The 12,882-nt window shown below is 60.6% G+C and overlaps 1 protein-coding gene across 1 annotated transcript in view; it reads right to left on the bottom strand.

The window, feature by feature from the left end:
* Positions 1-12,882, bottom strand: part of AGRN (agrin) — a 162,893-nt gene that overhangs the window by 58,318 nt on the left and 91,693 nt on the right. The window contains exons 4-7 of the mRNA XM_009646786.2: positions 9,104-9,319; positions 7,855-7,980; positions 5,132-5,356; positions 4,777-4,983 (exon numbers count right to left, since the gene is read on the bottom strand). Of these exons, the coding sequence (XP_009645081.1) occupies positions 4,777-4,983; positions 5,132-5,356; positions 7,855-7,980; positions 9,104-9,319 (774 nt within the window). The remainder of the gene's footprint in view (positions 1-4,776; positions 4,984-5,131; positions 5,357-7,854; positions 7,981-9,103; positions 9,320-12,882) is intronic.

The raw sequence follows: 12,882 nt of genomic DNA, 5'->3' as shown, positions 1-12,882 counted from the left end.
CCCCACCATCCACAAACCAAGCCAGCCAGGACTGGCCGTGCTGCTGGGAAGAGACCCAGCACCGCCCAGCGACCCCCTTCTCGTGACCCAAGAGAAAAACCCTGAGGACCCGGGGCAAGGGAAGGACACAGATTTAAATCCATGCTGAACGCGGACAAGGACACATGATTAAACAGATGTGGGGAACAGACAAGGGGGCCAAGGCGACGTGGATGCAACAGGCAGACGCAGCGCAGCCCCACCAACACCCAAGAGCAAGGCAGGCATGGAGCTGGAGCGCGGTGGGGAAGACAAAGCCCTCCGGAGCCTGCTGGCGCGGCAGGGACGGTGGAGGGGGGCAATGGGTCCGCCTTCCCGCTAGGACCAAGGTGGTGTATCTGCAGGGCAAGAGCAAGGCTGGAGCCCGCAGGAGTCTGGCCGCGTGCTGCCAGCCAGTGAGAGAACGACCCACGGCACGGGCACAGGCAAATTTGGGATTTGGCTCTTTGGGAAGCACCCGCCGAGTCAAAACTTAGAGCAAACAATCTGCAAAGGACCAGGGCAGAGGGGGACAGTTCAGGCACGGGGCCACTGCTTCAACCCAGCCCAACCTCCCTGCAGTGAAGGGTTTATGAGCGGCTCCCAAGCGCAGCAGTTCCCAGGACCAGGTCCCTGCTGTGCTTCGCCCCGTGATGCTGCTCACCCCTCCCACTCGCGTTTCGCTTTTTTAAAACCTCCGTACCGCAGCCCTGTCCCCCAAACACAGCGGCACACGCCGGCCTGGCGGAAGCAGCTCCGCTGCCCACGGTTTGGCTGTGAGGACGCAAGGAGCTGGGCATGAAGCAAATCCATTCGCTCGTTGGAAAGCCAAATTCCCACTCTTGTCTCGGGGAGCGAGCGCGCAGTCAGCGAGAGCACAGGGAGGTGCCAGGCCTGCTGGAGAACGCTGCCCTGACATTTCTCGCCCTGCTTTAGCAAGCAAACCTGCGGCGACGCAGCACACGACGTTCCTTCGCAGCCTGAACCTCAGCCTGTGAGATTTCCCACACAGCCCCGGGTACCTGCAGATGTCAACGGGAGGTTTGGCACCAATTTCGATGTGGGCGGCTATAATGAGGACCTCCTGAGCGAGGACCTTAGGCTGTGCTAGAATCGAGACCTGCTTGGATTCCTGGCCCTTCTCCATCTCGTAGGCAGGGAAACCAAGGCAGAGAGCAAAAATGCTCATTCTGCACCCTGGTTCAAGGGCACGAGCCCCCCCCCCACCTGCTGCCGAGCTGTGCCGGGACCTAACCGAGCCATGGGGATGCTGAGCTCTCCCGCAAGCCTTGCCTGCGGATGGCTGCGGGGAAGAGGCTCTCAGGCGGCTCTGTAACCCATCACACCCCATCGCTCTGCGCCCATGACACCCAGCGGGCCCCAGCACCAGCTCCACGGGGACACGGGGGAGCGTTCTTAGAGAAAGAACCCCATCTGAGCACAGGCAGCTCCTCGGTGCTTCCAAAAGGCACAGGGTGCTTCGCTGGACGCTGGGGAGGGGAGCAGCAATCCCTGCAGAGCCCCTGCCCACCGGACGTGCACGGACAAGCGGGACACACGCTACGGAGAGCAAGGGGACAAGCATCCATCACAGTCCCAGGCAGGCAGAAGTCTCTGGGAAAGAGGAGGTGGGGAAGAAAGGGGGGTTTTTTGGGGGCAGGAGGAGAGGTAAGAGCAACCAGGAGCAGTCCAGACTGATGTATCAGCCGAAGAGGGGCTTGCTAAGGACTGGGGGGGCTCACGGCACCCACCTCTGCTCCCACTCTCATTTGCCTCGAAGGGTCAAGCCACAGCAAGCATCGGACAAGACCCCACTGCACTGCAAGGCATTTCCATTCCGGCAGGAAGTGTTTGGGGCGAGGGATGGGAGCACAACCAGGGCAACCTCTCCATCCCGGGGGGCTCTCAAGCAAAACTAGAGAGGAGGGGAGCAGTGAGAAGAGGCCAGGGCTGTCACTGGCTACGGAGAAGGAGAGAAAGCCGACCTCCTAGCAGAGATGTCCGGGTAGGGAGCAGAAGGGTGCTGCAAGGACACAATTCCTTCCTCCAAACAGGCAACACTGTAAAACACAAGACACAGACGAAAAAGAGGAGAGAGAGAGAGAGCAGAGGGAGAAAGGCGGGGGGGGGGAGAGCAGAGAGGCAGGGAGGGACAGACAGATGCAACTACAGACACCTTCCCGCCACCTCCTGTCCACATCAGTCTCATCCCATCCCTTCTTTCTCACCTGCCCCATCACGGTGTAAAAGTAATGAAGTATTAAAAAACAAGGCCTGGGCTGTTTTGCTTGGCTTTGCCTCCTCCGCGTTGCTGCTGGAAAAGGCAGCCGCAGAGCTGAGTTCGATAGAGGGGTACGTGTGAGGGATTAAAACACTGCGACCATCCCGACGGCCCATCTCCTGCCCTCCCCTTCCCCGGCTCCGTGCATCCCTGCACCCGCACGGCACAGAGGCGTGGGTGGCCTGGCCACGGTCCCCACCCCGGGGCTGGGTGCAGGCAGAGCCTGCAGCTCCCCCAGCCCCCGGTGTCACCCCCTGCCCAGCACCCCACGAGTCCCAGGCTGTGCTGGTGGACTGCACCCTGCATCCCAAGGAAAGCTCGGCCAGGAGAGAAGCCAGTGCCACCATAGAATCATAGAATCACTTTGGTTGGAAAAGACCTTTAAGATCATCACGTCCAACCTTTAACCTAACCCTACCATCCCACCACTAAACCCTGTCCCTAAGCACCTCATCCATCCTTCTTTTAAATCCCTCCAGCGACAGGGACTCAACCACCTTCCTGGGCAGCCCATTCCAGAGCCTGACAACCCTTTCGGTGAAGAAGTTTTTCCTAAGAAGAAGATTTTCCAGCAGTGCTCACGCTGGGAAGACCTGCCTGGACACATGGGTGGGCAAGCAACATCAACACCCCATCCCCATTTCTAAATCCGTTGCCCATCCAGCATCGAGTCTGAACCAGTGACACAGAGAAGGACGTGCTCCCTTCCCGAAGGGCAGCACGGAGCTCAGGGAGAAGACACTTTCCTGAGCTGATGGGGAGGCTGAAGGCTTGCCCACACTCATGGTAGCTCGCTACAGGGCAGCCTCCTGTCATGTGGATTTTTCTGATCCTAGGCTTTGGCAGACTGATCTGATTTCCTTTGCTTTCCTTCCTCCGGAGGACAGGCTTTGCTTGCTCCTACCTGTGCAACATGCTCTAGGAGAACCTGCTTTAGCAGGGGGGTTGGACTGGGTGAGCTCCCGAGGTCCCTTCCAACCCCTGCCATTCTGGGATTCTGTGTGATTCTGTGATACCCCGCAAGGACGCAGCCCCTGCAGGCAGATGCAGAAGGACCATCTCCTACTGCCCCCCGGCCTCACCCCGCTGAACGTGGTGGCAGCGCGCTACCTAGCAGTGCGCGTCACGCTCGCCCTAGAAATTTGGGAAGCCTTAGCAAGGGCCTGACTCTAAAGCAGGTACAGGGACGGGTTTGCAGAGAGCCACCCATCTGCAAACGCCCACCTCCTGGCCCCACCACCCCGGGACCTCACTGCCACCTCGCTTCGCCCGCAGCCCCCCCTGTGCCGGGGCATCCTGCCTTGCCGGAGCAGCCCCGTGCCCTCCCTCGCCGGCCCCAGAGCCGCTCACACCTCCAGCAAAGCCCCGCAGCCGCACAGCGGGGCGGGGGAACGAGCACCAGACCCGCCGGCGCGCGTGGCTTCCCATCAGGGCTGGCTGGTTGCCATCCAGCACCAACCCCCCATGGCCTGGGGAGATGGAAGGGTGCCCCTCCCTAGAGGGAGAACTTGGGGAACCGACTCCTGATCAGCCAACCACAGTGAAAGGGGCCATTAAAAATAACGGTTGTGATTATATTGAGGGTTATTGTGGGAGCCTGACAAACAGTTTTAATGCTGCCAGGCCCAGCCGCCTGAAAAGCGGGAGCACAAAGCCAACCAAACAGATCCGCAACGCGGGGCCTCGTTTCCAAGCACTTCAGAAGGTTTGATACAGCTGGTACCTTACAAAGCACCAGCTTAAAATAATAGGACCTGATTCTAGATCTAGTAAAAACCAATTCGAGCTGAAATGAAGAGTCCTTCCCATTCACCGAAATCAATCCAGTGACCAGTTTTTGACCTCCTTCGTTTTCTGTGCGGTAATTTTAAAATGGGACATTCCCAACATCCTAGGGACCCAAAGCCCCATCCTATCACATACGCCTGAAAAAAACACCCATCAGAAAGGTCAAAAGCTTCTCCCCGAGATGAGAGAAAGACATGGCGAGCCCTCCAGGGAGCGGGCGCGCTGGGAAGAGTTCCTTACGGAGCGTACCTGGAGCTGAGAGAGGCAGGCAGGCATGGAGGGGGAAGCATGGAAGGAGCGGGGGGACTGGCACTACCCTGGGAGGAGAAATGAATGGCATGGGCTGCACATGGAACCGGGTGGTGGCGAATGTGCCCCTGGCCGTGGCGATGAATGAGAGAAACCAGCTGGACACCACCGGCACTTCGGTACGGTTTAAAGACAAATGATCCTTCCCCGTGTTCCCGAGCACATCGGACAGAGACAAGACCAAGGAGGAACGCATGCACACGCACACACAGGGGCTGCTGGAAGGAGAAAGAACGGGGAGGAACAGATATTCAGGGCTTCGTCGGCCGCAGGACTGATCAGAGGGAGCCTGTGGCTTGCTCGGGCGGTGGGCACCCAGTCACGACTTACCTGCTGCTTTCCAGCACCAATTTAACCAGCCCGGCGGCCCCAGCGCTTACCACAGGGTCCACTGTGCTTTACTGGGATGGCAGCCTTCTGGTGGCACTCGGCCTTCTGGCGCTCGCAGTCGTTGCTGTAGGTGCGGCTGTAGCGGGCACAGACGGGCCGGTAGGCGCCGTCGCAGGCAATGCGGTCACAGGAGCAGCGAGCGGCGCCCCGGCGGTTCAGGCAGACGGCGTTGAACTTGCACTCGTCCTTGCATTTGTCTGGGAGGAGAGAGGATGGCACCGCTCGCACCCACCCCGGGGACAGGGGAAGGGGGTGCGCTCTCGTTGCCAAGAGCAGGGCACGGAGGAGCGGGGAAGGTCAGGAATGCGAATGCTCCTGTTCCCCAGGACGCAGAGAGGTACTTACCCTGATGCTGGCACTGCCCTGAACGCACCTTCTGGATCTCCAGTCCCCGGATGGCCCCCGAGCGCCCCATCACGCACTCGTTGTCGTACGTCACCCCGTCGTCGCCGCACACAAGCTCCCGCTTCGGGGGACAGTTCTCGGGGCGGGCCAGCAAGTCCGCCCTCCGGGTGCGGGGGTTCACCCGGCAAACGCGATTCATGTCGTTGAGGACGCCTTTACACGGGTCTGCGCACGGAGCCAGAGCAGGAATTTAGGCACACTCACGCCCTGCCCAGAGGGGTGCTCCCTGGCCTGCCCCCCTCCCTCCCAGCTGGCCCCGGGAGCCTCCACGCCTTCCCCAGTAGCACCCAGTACATGAGGAGACCTCATCAACACAAATATCTTAAGAGTGGGTGTCACGAGGACGGAGCCAGACTCTTCCCAGTGGTGCCCAGCGACAGGACAAGGGGCAATGGGCACAAACTGAAACAGAAGAGGTTTCAGTTGAATATAAGGAAAAACTTCTTGACTCTGACGGTGCCCGAGCCCTGGCCCAGCCTGCCCAGGGGGGCTGTGGAGTCTCCTTCTCTGGAGATATTCAACCCCCGCCTGGACGCTGTCCTGTGCCCCCTGCTCTGGATGAGCCTGCTTGAGCAGGGGGGTGGGACTGGGTGATCTCCCGAGGTCCCTTCCAACCCCTGCCAGTCTGGGATTCTGTGATTCCTCGGGACTGGACATCTGTAGGGCTCTGCCCGCATAAGGACTCATTTTTTACTGGGCTGCACACACTGAGGACACGCGCCCTTTCCAAAGTGACCCCTTGGGATGAGCCCTGCCTTTTTTCCCCATCCTGAGCTGCCTTCACCCCCCTCTGTCCAGGGGACAGGGCGCTCTCCCCTGACCCAGGCGAACCTCCCGAGTCCAAGGGGCGTTCACTGGGCATCGCAAGCTGCTTGGCACTCCCATCCTGCTCCTCCAACCCTCCCTCCCTGACTTTCCGAAGTGCTGGAAGAGCCCTGAAGGCAGCCAGGGCCACCGACTGCCTTGCCCCACTGCTCTAATCTAGGCTTATCCTGGATCACCCTCCCTGATGAGCTGAGCTCACATTAGCATACCAAAGACATGGGCAAAACAGGAGCTGACTGTTGGCTAATCCCTGCTCTAGCCCTGGGTTTTTCTCTTCCTTGTCAAGCTCCGTACCTGGCGAGCGCCGATTCATTTTCCGCAATTGCAGAAACACAATCGAATGTTTCCACCCTTTAATCCTACTGCTCTGAAATCCCCGCACTGACTTCAGTCCCAGGCTGACAAGGGGAGGAAAAAACGCAGTACCCTGTTCCCCCAGCCCCTCGCAAGCAGGGGAGGGACCTCCCTTTCGGCTGCCCCCACATCCCTTGCAGAATCATAGAATCATCTAGGTTGGAAAAGACCTTTAAGATCACCAAGTCCAAGGCCGACCCCCGGGCAGGGCCATGGCTGAGATCTTTTGCTTTGTCCGTTTTAGCCCATGCAGTAATCACGGCAGCAAAGCCGATGCAGGAGCTCCCTCAGGACCTACCCAATCCATCTCCCAGTTCCCCTCCGGCAAGAGCTGCCCCCGCTTGCTGCTGCCCTGCAGTCACCCCAGCAGACAGCCGGGGATGCGTTACCTCCTCGGGAGCCCCTACAAACCCTGACAAAAATCACAAGAACATCTTGTGCGGACTCAAGGAGCCGTGGGTACAAGGCTGCCGTAGCGGGGCAGGGGTGGGGTACAGATAAGGAGATGGAGACCGCGGCGGCGGGGTTGGGGATGAGGCAGCTGCACAGGCGTAGCTCAGGGACTGCAGGATGAGATTGTATTTCAGATGCAATCTGCCTGCACTTCTCACTCCCACCTCGCAGAGCATCCTCAAGCCTTACAGCGTACCTAACAGAGTCCAAACGCCTTCGAGTATTTTCAGGTTTCTATAGCCTGGCTGCTCAACCCAGACTGCCTGAGTTTCTGCTGATGCCCAGCTAAAACTGGGAGGACCTCAGAGGAACAGCGAGGCTCAAAGCCTCCTCTCTGCCCCAGAAACCAGGAGCACCCAGCGTGACATCACCTCCTTCGCGCGTCCTGCTTGCGCCCGTCTCGCCCTACTTGGGGCTGAGCAGGGAAAAGGGTAATTAAAGCTCTCCCAGGTTTGCAGCCTGCCCAAACACACTCCCACGCTCCTTCCCCCAGGGACAAACACTGGTCTGGCACGTGTCCTGGCCGATCTCACGGCTTTCCTAATGAACACAGTTCCTTTTAAATACCAGTATCCACAGCCACCATTAGCCAAAGAGGAAGCCATCCTCGGAGTGTGGCAGGACTCTGGGATCGGTGCCTGCCGGGCTCCTTTAATTAAAGGGAGCTGCTTGCCGGTGAGCCTCGGGACGCCGGCTCCTTGCCAAAAGCGGCAGCCGGGGGACTCCAGCCAGGGCAAACAGCAGGAGGGAAAGGAGATGGCACAGATGTTGCCACCGCTCTCTAGGTCAGTGGGTCCCCAGCAGAGATGCCCACAGCCAAATGCCAGGGGGGAAGCGCTGGCTGGGTCTGAATTTCAGAAGCCGTCACCCCCAGACTTGACCTTTTCATGCTTTTTTGAGTTGATGACAGCAGGCGTGCGGGCAGGTTTTTCTCCCCAGCCCTTGCCATTTCCCACCGGTCTGCCCTCGATATTCCCGACGGACGAGGCAACGTTTTGAAAGCGATAAGCCCAGGGGCGCGGGGGACTCACCACAGGCGCCATCGAACTTCTTGAAAACGTTCTCCTGCTTGTCGCAGGCGTGCTTGTTGAGGTCGCACTCGCGGACGCAGGTGCTGCCGAAACTGCAGGTCACCTCTGCGCAGGGGTCCTTGGAGCCTGCGGGAGAGCTGGGGGGGCACGGCACAGGCGTGAGCACAGCAGCCCGCGCTCCCCGGCCGCCCTCTCCCGCTCGGACAAATAAGCCCAACACACCACAACATCTACCTAGGAAGCCCCGGTCCCTCCGAGTGCCCAGAAACACCCATGACGGCGATGGATCTCCTTCCCTCGGCTTCAGCAGATGCTGGAGCCAGTGCCGTGTACCCGGTCCCACGGCAGCGAGCTCACCCACCCCGACATCCGCAGCAGCAGGCAGGACCGTGAGGCCGGAGGATCAGCCCCTACCCCACGGCACGCAAGGACGGGAGCTCAGCCCCCAGCTGGCACTTCAGGCAGAGCCTCTCCTTTCCAAACCTCCCAGCCTCGCTGCTGCCAGCTCCCGTCCCTGCACATGCTCTCAGAGATCCCCTCGCTTCAGCAAAACGAGCAAAACGAGGGTCCTCAAGGCACCTCCTGCAAACCGTAATTAGAGGAAGAGCTCAAGGAGCAATTTCCTCACTGATGGGGAAGGGCCAAAATTTATTTGCCAGCTTTTTTTTTTTTTTGCCTTTTTTGCCTTTATTTGTCACTTTTTTTTAAATGATTATTATTTTAAATAAATCACTGTGCTCTCTCTCCCCTCTGACGAGAGCCCCAGCAGGAGTGCTGGGTGCAGCGTTATTGCAAGCCCGAGCGCTGCAGGAGAGAAAGGTCAAGTTAATTTACTCTGAGATGAGGAGACTGGGGGGCTCATTTGCACAGCTCCTTGCTCGCAGCTGGTGAATGCCAGGCTGGGGAAGGGCTTTCATCAGCCCATCCAGCCTGTGCATACGCCTGGTCCCTCCAACTTCCAGCTGTGGCAGATGTGCCCGGCTCTGGGTTCGCAGCGGGGTGCAGCGGGCAGAGCTGCTGGAGCCAGAAGGTTGCTCCCTGCTGCCTGCCAGGCGCCTCTCAACCAGCCTTTGGCTATGGTTTGCTTGCTTCTCCAGCTCTGCCCATCACCAGGGCAGAGCTGGCGATTCCCTCGCAGTGTCCCTTCCCACCAGACCCGTCCCCATCCCCCAGGACATCACCAGCACCGCAGGGACGACACGAGCTTGGGCCAAGCCCCGAAAGCAAGAGAGCCTGCCCTTGCACTCACCACACGGTCCCTTGCTGATGACTTTGATCCGCCTCTGCTGGTTGCACTGGGCCTTCTCCAGCTCACACTCGTTGCTGTAGGTGGAGTAATCGGAGCCGCAGACAGGAGCCACCACCACGGGGCAAGCTGTCTTCTTGCAGACGCAGGAGGCCTGGGAGGGGTCGGTGGAGCTCCTCTCGCACACCGCCCCGAACCCGCACAGCATCCCCCGGCACGCTGCGGGCACGGAGACGGAGAGAGCGATGAGCCACGGCAGCTCCTTTGCAAACAGGAGGGGTGCAGAGCAGCGCCCGCGCCTCTCCCATCGCCCCCGGCAGAGCTGCTCGCACCACCCAGGCTCAGGGAGGGGCTGCAGCCCTTTGGGGGGACTGGGACTGCAAGGGCAGGGCCAGCAAGAGGAGGATGCTCTGGGCACAGCAAGGTCCTTGCCCAGTTTAGGGCAAGGATGTCATCACCTCGGCATGCCACCTCTCCAGGGGTGAGGTCACAGAATCATAGAATGGTTTGGGCTGGAAGGGACCCCCAGAGGTCACCCAGCCCAACCCCCCTGCAGGAGCAGGGACACCTTTAACCAGATCAGGTTGCTCACAGCCCCGGCCAACCTGGCCTCGAATGTTCCCAGGGATGGGGCCTCCACCCCCTCTCTGGGCAACCCCTGCCAGGGTTTCACCACCCTCACTGGAAAGAATTTCTTCCTTAGATCTAGTCTAAACCTACCCTGCTTCAGTTTAAAACCATCACCCCTTGTCCTGTTACAGCTGGCCCTACTAAAAAGCTTGTCCCCCCCTTTCCTCTGGGCCCCCTTGAAGCCCTGACCGGCTGCACTCAGCTCTGCCCGCAGCCTTCTCTTCTCCAGGCTGAACACCCCCAACTCTCCCAGCCTGGCCCCATAGCAGAGGGGCTCCAGCCCTCGGATCATTTTAGTAGCCCTCCCCTGGCCCTGCTCCAACAGCTCCATGTCCTCCTGGTGCTGAGGGCTCCAGAGCTGGACGCAGGGCTCCAGGGGAGGTCTCCCCAGAGTGGAGCAGAGGGGCAGAATCCCCTCCCTCGACACTGGCCATGCTTCTCCTGATGCAGCCCAGAGTACGGTTGGCCTTCTGGGCTGCCAGTGCACATTGCCGGCTCATGTCCAGCTTTTCATCCACCAGCACCTGGTCCTTCTCCAGGGATGCCTAGGGTGCACCTGAGGTGTTGGGGGACCGAGCCAACCTTGCCAGAGCCACCCACCCCAAAGCCACATGCTTGAGAACACGGTTCTGCCCAGCGCAGCCAAGGAATGGCACAAGGCAGCCAGGCCAGGGCTGCTGTGCCCCGAGCCCCCATCTCCTGCCTGCAACCGGAGCATCAAGCAATGGCACAGGTAACCACCAACCATCACGACGGCGCCGTGCGGAGCAGGCAGCACGGAGGCCCCGGGGAAGGGCAGCCCGGAGAGCGGGGTCGGTAAAGCCTGCGACCCAGCGAAAGCTTCCTCTGAAGGGAGCTTGTCCAGGTCGGCAGCGCTGTCCGACCACGCTGGATCTCCCGCAGCCTCTCCTGAGCCCTGCTGCCCTTCGAGAGCGGCCGGGGAGGGCAGGAATGTGCCAGGCACCTTCATTCCACACAAGGACAGGGAGGGAAGAAGCTGGGGTACGGCATGGTCCAAAAGGAGCTACCAGACCCATGGTCAGCCCTCTTGCCTCCTCTGTGCCCTGTCTCATCCCAGGCTTCCCGTTCTGCTTATCACCAGCGTGAACTGGAGAAAGAAAGGTCTGTGGCCAGCTCTGCACCATGGCAGGGAGGTCATGAGCAGGGAGGTGCCTCCAGCTCCACTACAGACATGGGGGAGCATCCCCAGGAAAGCACTCAGGGCCCCTCTGCCCAAGCCTCTGCAAGTCCTCCACAACGCAACGTGGTTTCTGCAACCCAGCAAGGGAGAGGGAAGTCAAGAAATGGAGAAGAAAAGATCCTCACCCATCCCAGAGTGGGACAGATCGTCCCCCACGCGCACACCACTTTATTCACTGCGTTCATGCAAAGCAGCCGAACCACGTGGCTGGTGCCTCTCGAAAAAGGAGATGCACAAATCTCTTTATCGCATCCACTAATCAGAGCAGCCAGCACAGCCCAGTTCAGCATCTGAATTGCTAATGGGGTAGGAAACGTAATTCTTCACTTGCGGGGAGGAAGGGAGAGGAGAGGCGTCCCCAGACCCAGGGGTCTGCAGGTGAGACAGTGAGAGATGCTGGAGCCTTCTGCCCAGCGGATGCTGCCACGGGCACAGCCCTACGCCCGCAACCCTATGCCTGCAACAGTTGGACACTGCCATGGGCACAGCCCTATGCTCGCAATGGGTGGACGCTGCCACGGGCACAGCCTGACGCCCACAATGGTCAAATGCTGCCACGGGCACAGCCCTACGCCCGCAACCCTATGCCTGCAACAGTTGGACACTGCCATGGGCACAGCCCTATGCTCGCAATGGGTGGATGCTGCCACGGGCACAGCCTGACGCCCACAATGGTCAAATGCTGCCACGGGCACAGCCCTACACCCGTAACGGGTGGACGCTGCCACGGGCACAGCCCTACACCCATAACGGGTGGACACTGCCACGGGCCCAGCCCTACCCCCGTAACGGGTGGACGCTGCCACGGGCACAGCCCTACACCCATAACGGGTGGACACTGCCACGGGCCCAGCCCTACCCCCGTAACGGGTGGACGCTGCCACGGGCACAGCCCTACACCCATAACGGGTGGACACTGCCACGGGCCCAGCCCTACCCCCGTAACGGGTGGACGCTGCCACGGGCACAGCCCTACACCCATAACGGGTGGACACTGCCACGGGCCCAGCCCTACCCCCGTAACGGGTGGACGCTGCCACGGGCACAGCCCTACACCCATAACGGGTGGACACTGCCACGGGCCCAGCCCTACCCCCGTAACGGGTGGACGCTGCCACGGGCACAGCCCTACACCCATAACGGGTGGACACTGCCACGGGCCCAGCCCTACCCCCGTAACGGGTGGACGCTGCCACGGGCACAGCCCTACACCCATAACGGGTGGACACTGCCACGGGCCCAGCCCTACCCCCGTAACGGGTGGACGCTGCCACGGGCACAGCCCTACACCCATAACGGGTGGACACTGCCACGGGCCCAGCCCTACCCCCGTAACGGGTGGACGCTGCCACGGGCACAGCCCTACACCCATAACGGGTGGACACTGCCACGGGCCCAGCCCTACCCCCGTAACGGGTGGACGCTGCCACGGGCACAGCCCTACACCCATAACGGGTGGACACTGCCACGGGCCCAGCCCTACCCCCGTAACGGGTGGACGCTGCCACGGGCACAGCCCTACACCCATAACGGGTGGACGCTGCCATGGGCACAGCCCTACACCCATAATGGGTGGATGCTGCCATGGGCACAGCCCTACACCCATAACGGGTGGATGCTTCCACGGGCACAGCCCTATGCTCACAACCCTATGCCCGCAACAGTTGGACGCTGCCATGGGCACAGCCCAACACCCGCAATGGTCAAATGCTGCCATGGGCACAGCCCAACGCCTGCAATGGTCAAATGTTGTCACGGGCACAGCCCTACGCCCGCAACGATTGGACGCTGCCACGGGCACAGCCCTACACCCATAACTGTTGGATGCTGCCAGGGGCACAGCCCTACACCCATAATGGGTGGATGCTGCCATGGGCACAGCCCTACACCCATAATGGGTGGACGCTTCCACGGGCACAGCCCCACGCTCGCAACCCTATGCCCGCAAAAG

The sequence above is a fragment of the Egretta garzetta genome, unplaced genomic scaffold, assembly GCF_000687185.1.
Source record: "Egretta garzetta isolate BGI_Z169 unplaced genomic scaffold, ASM68718v1 scaffold29, whole genome shotgun sequence".
NCBI classification, from domain to species: Eukaryota; Metazoa; Chordata; class Aves; order Pelecaniformes; family Ardeidae; genus Egretta; species Egretta garzetta.
The sequence above is the reverse complement of the archived record's forward strand: the minus strand, read 5'-3'. Positions and strand labels throughout refer to the sequence as shown.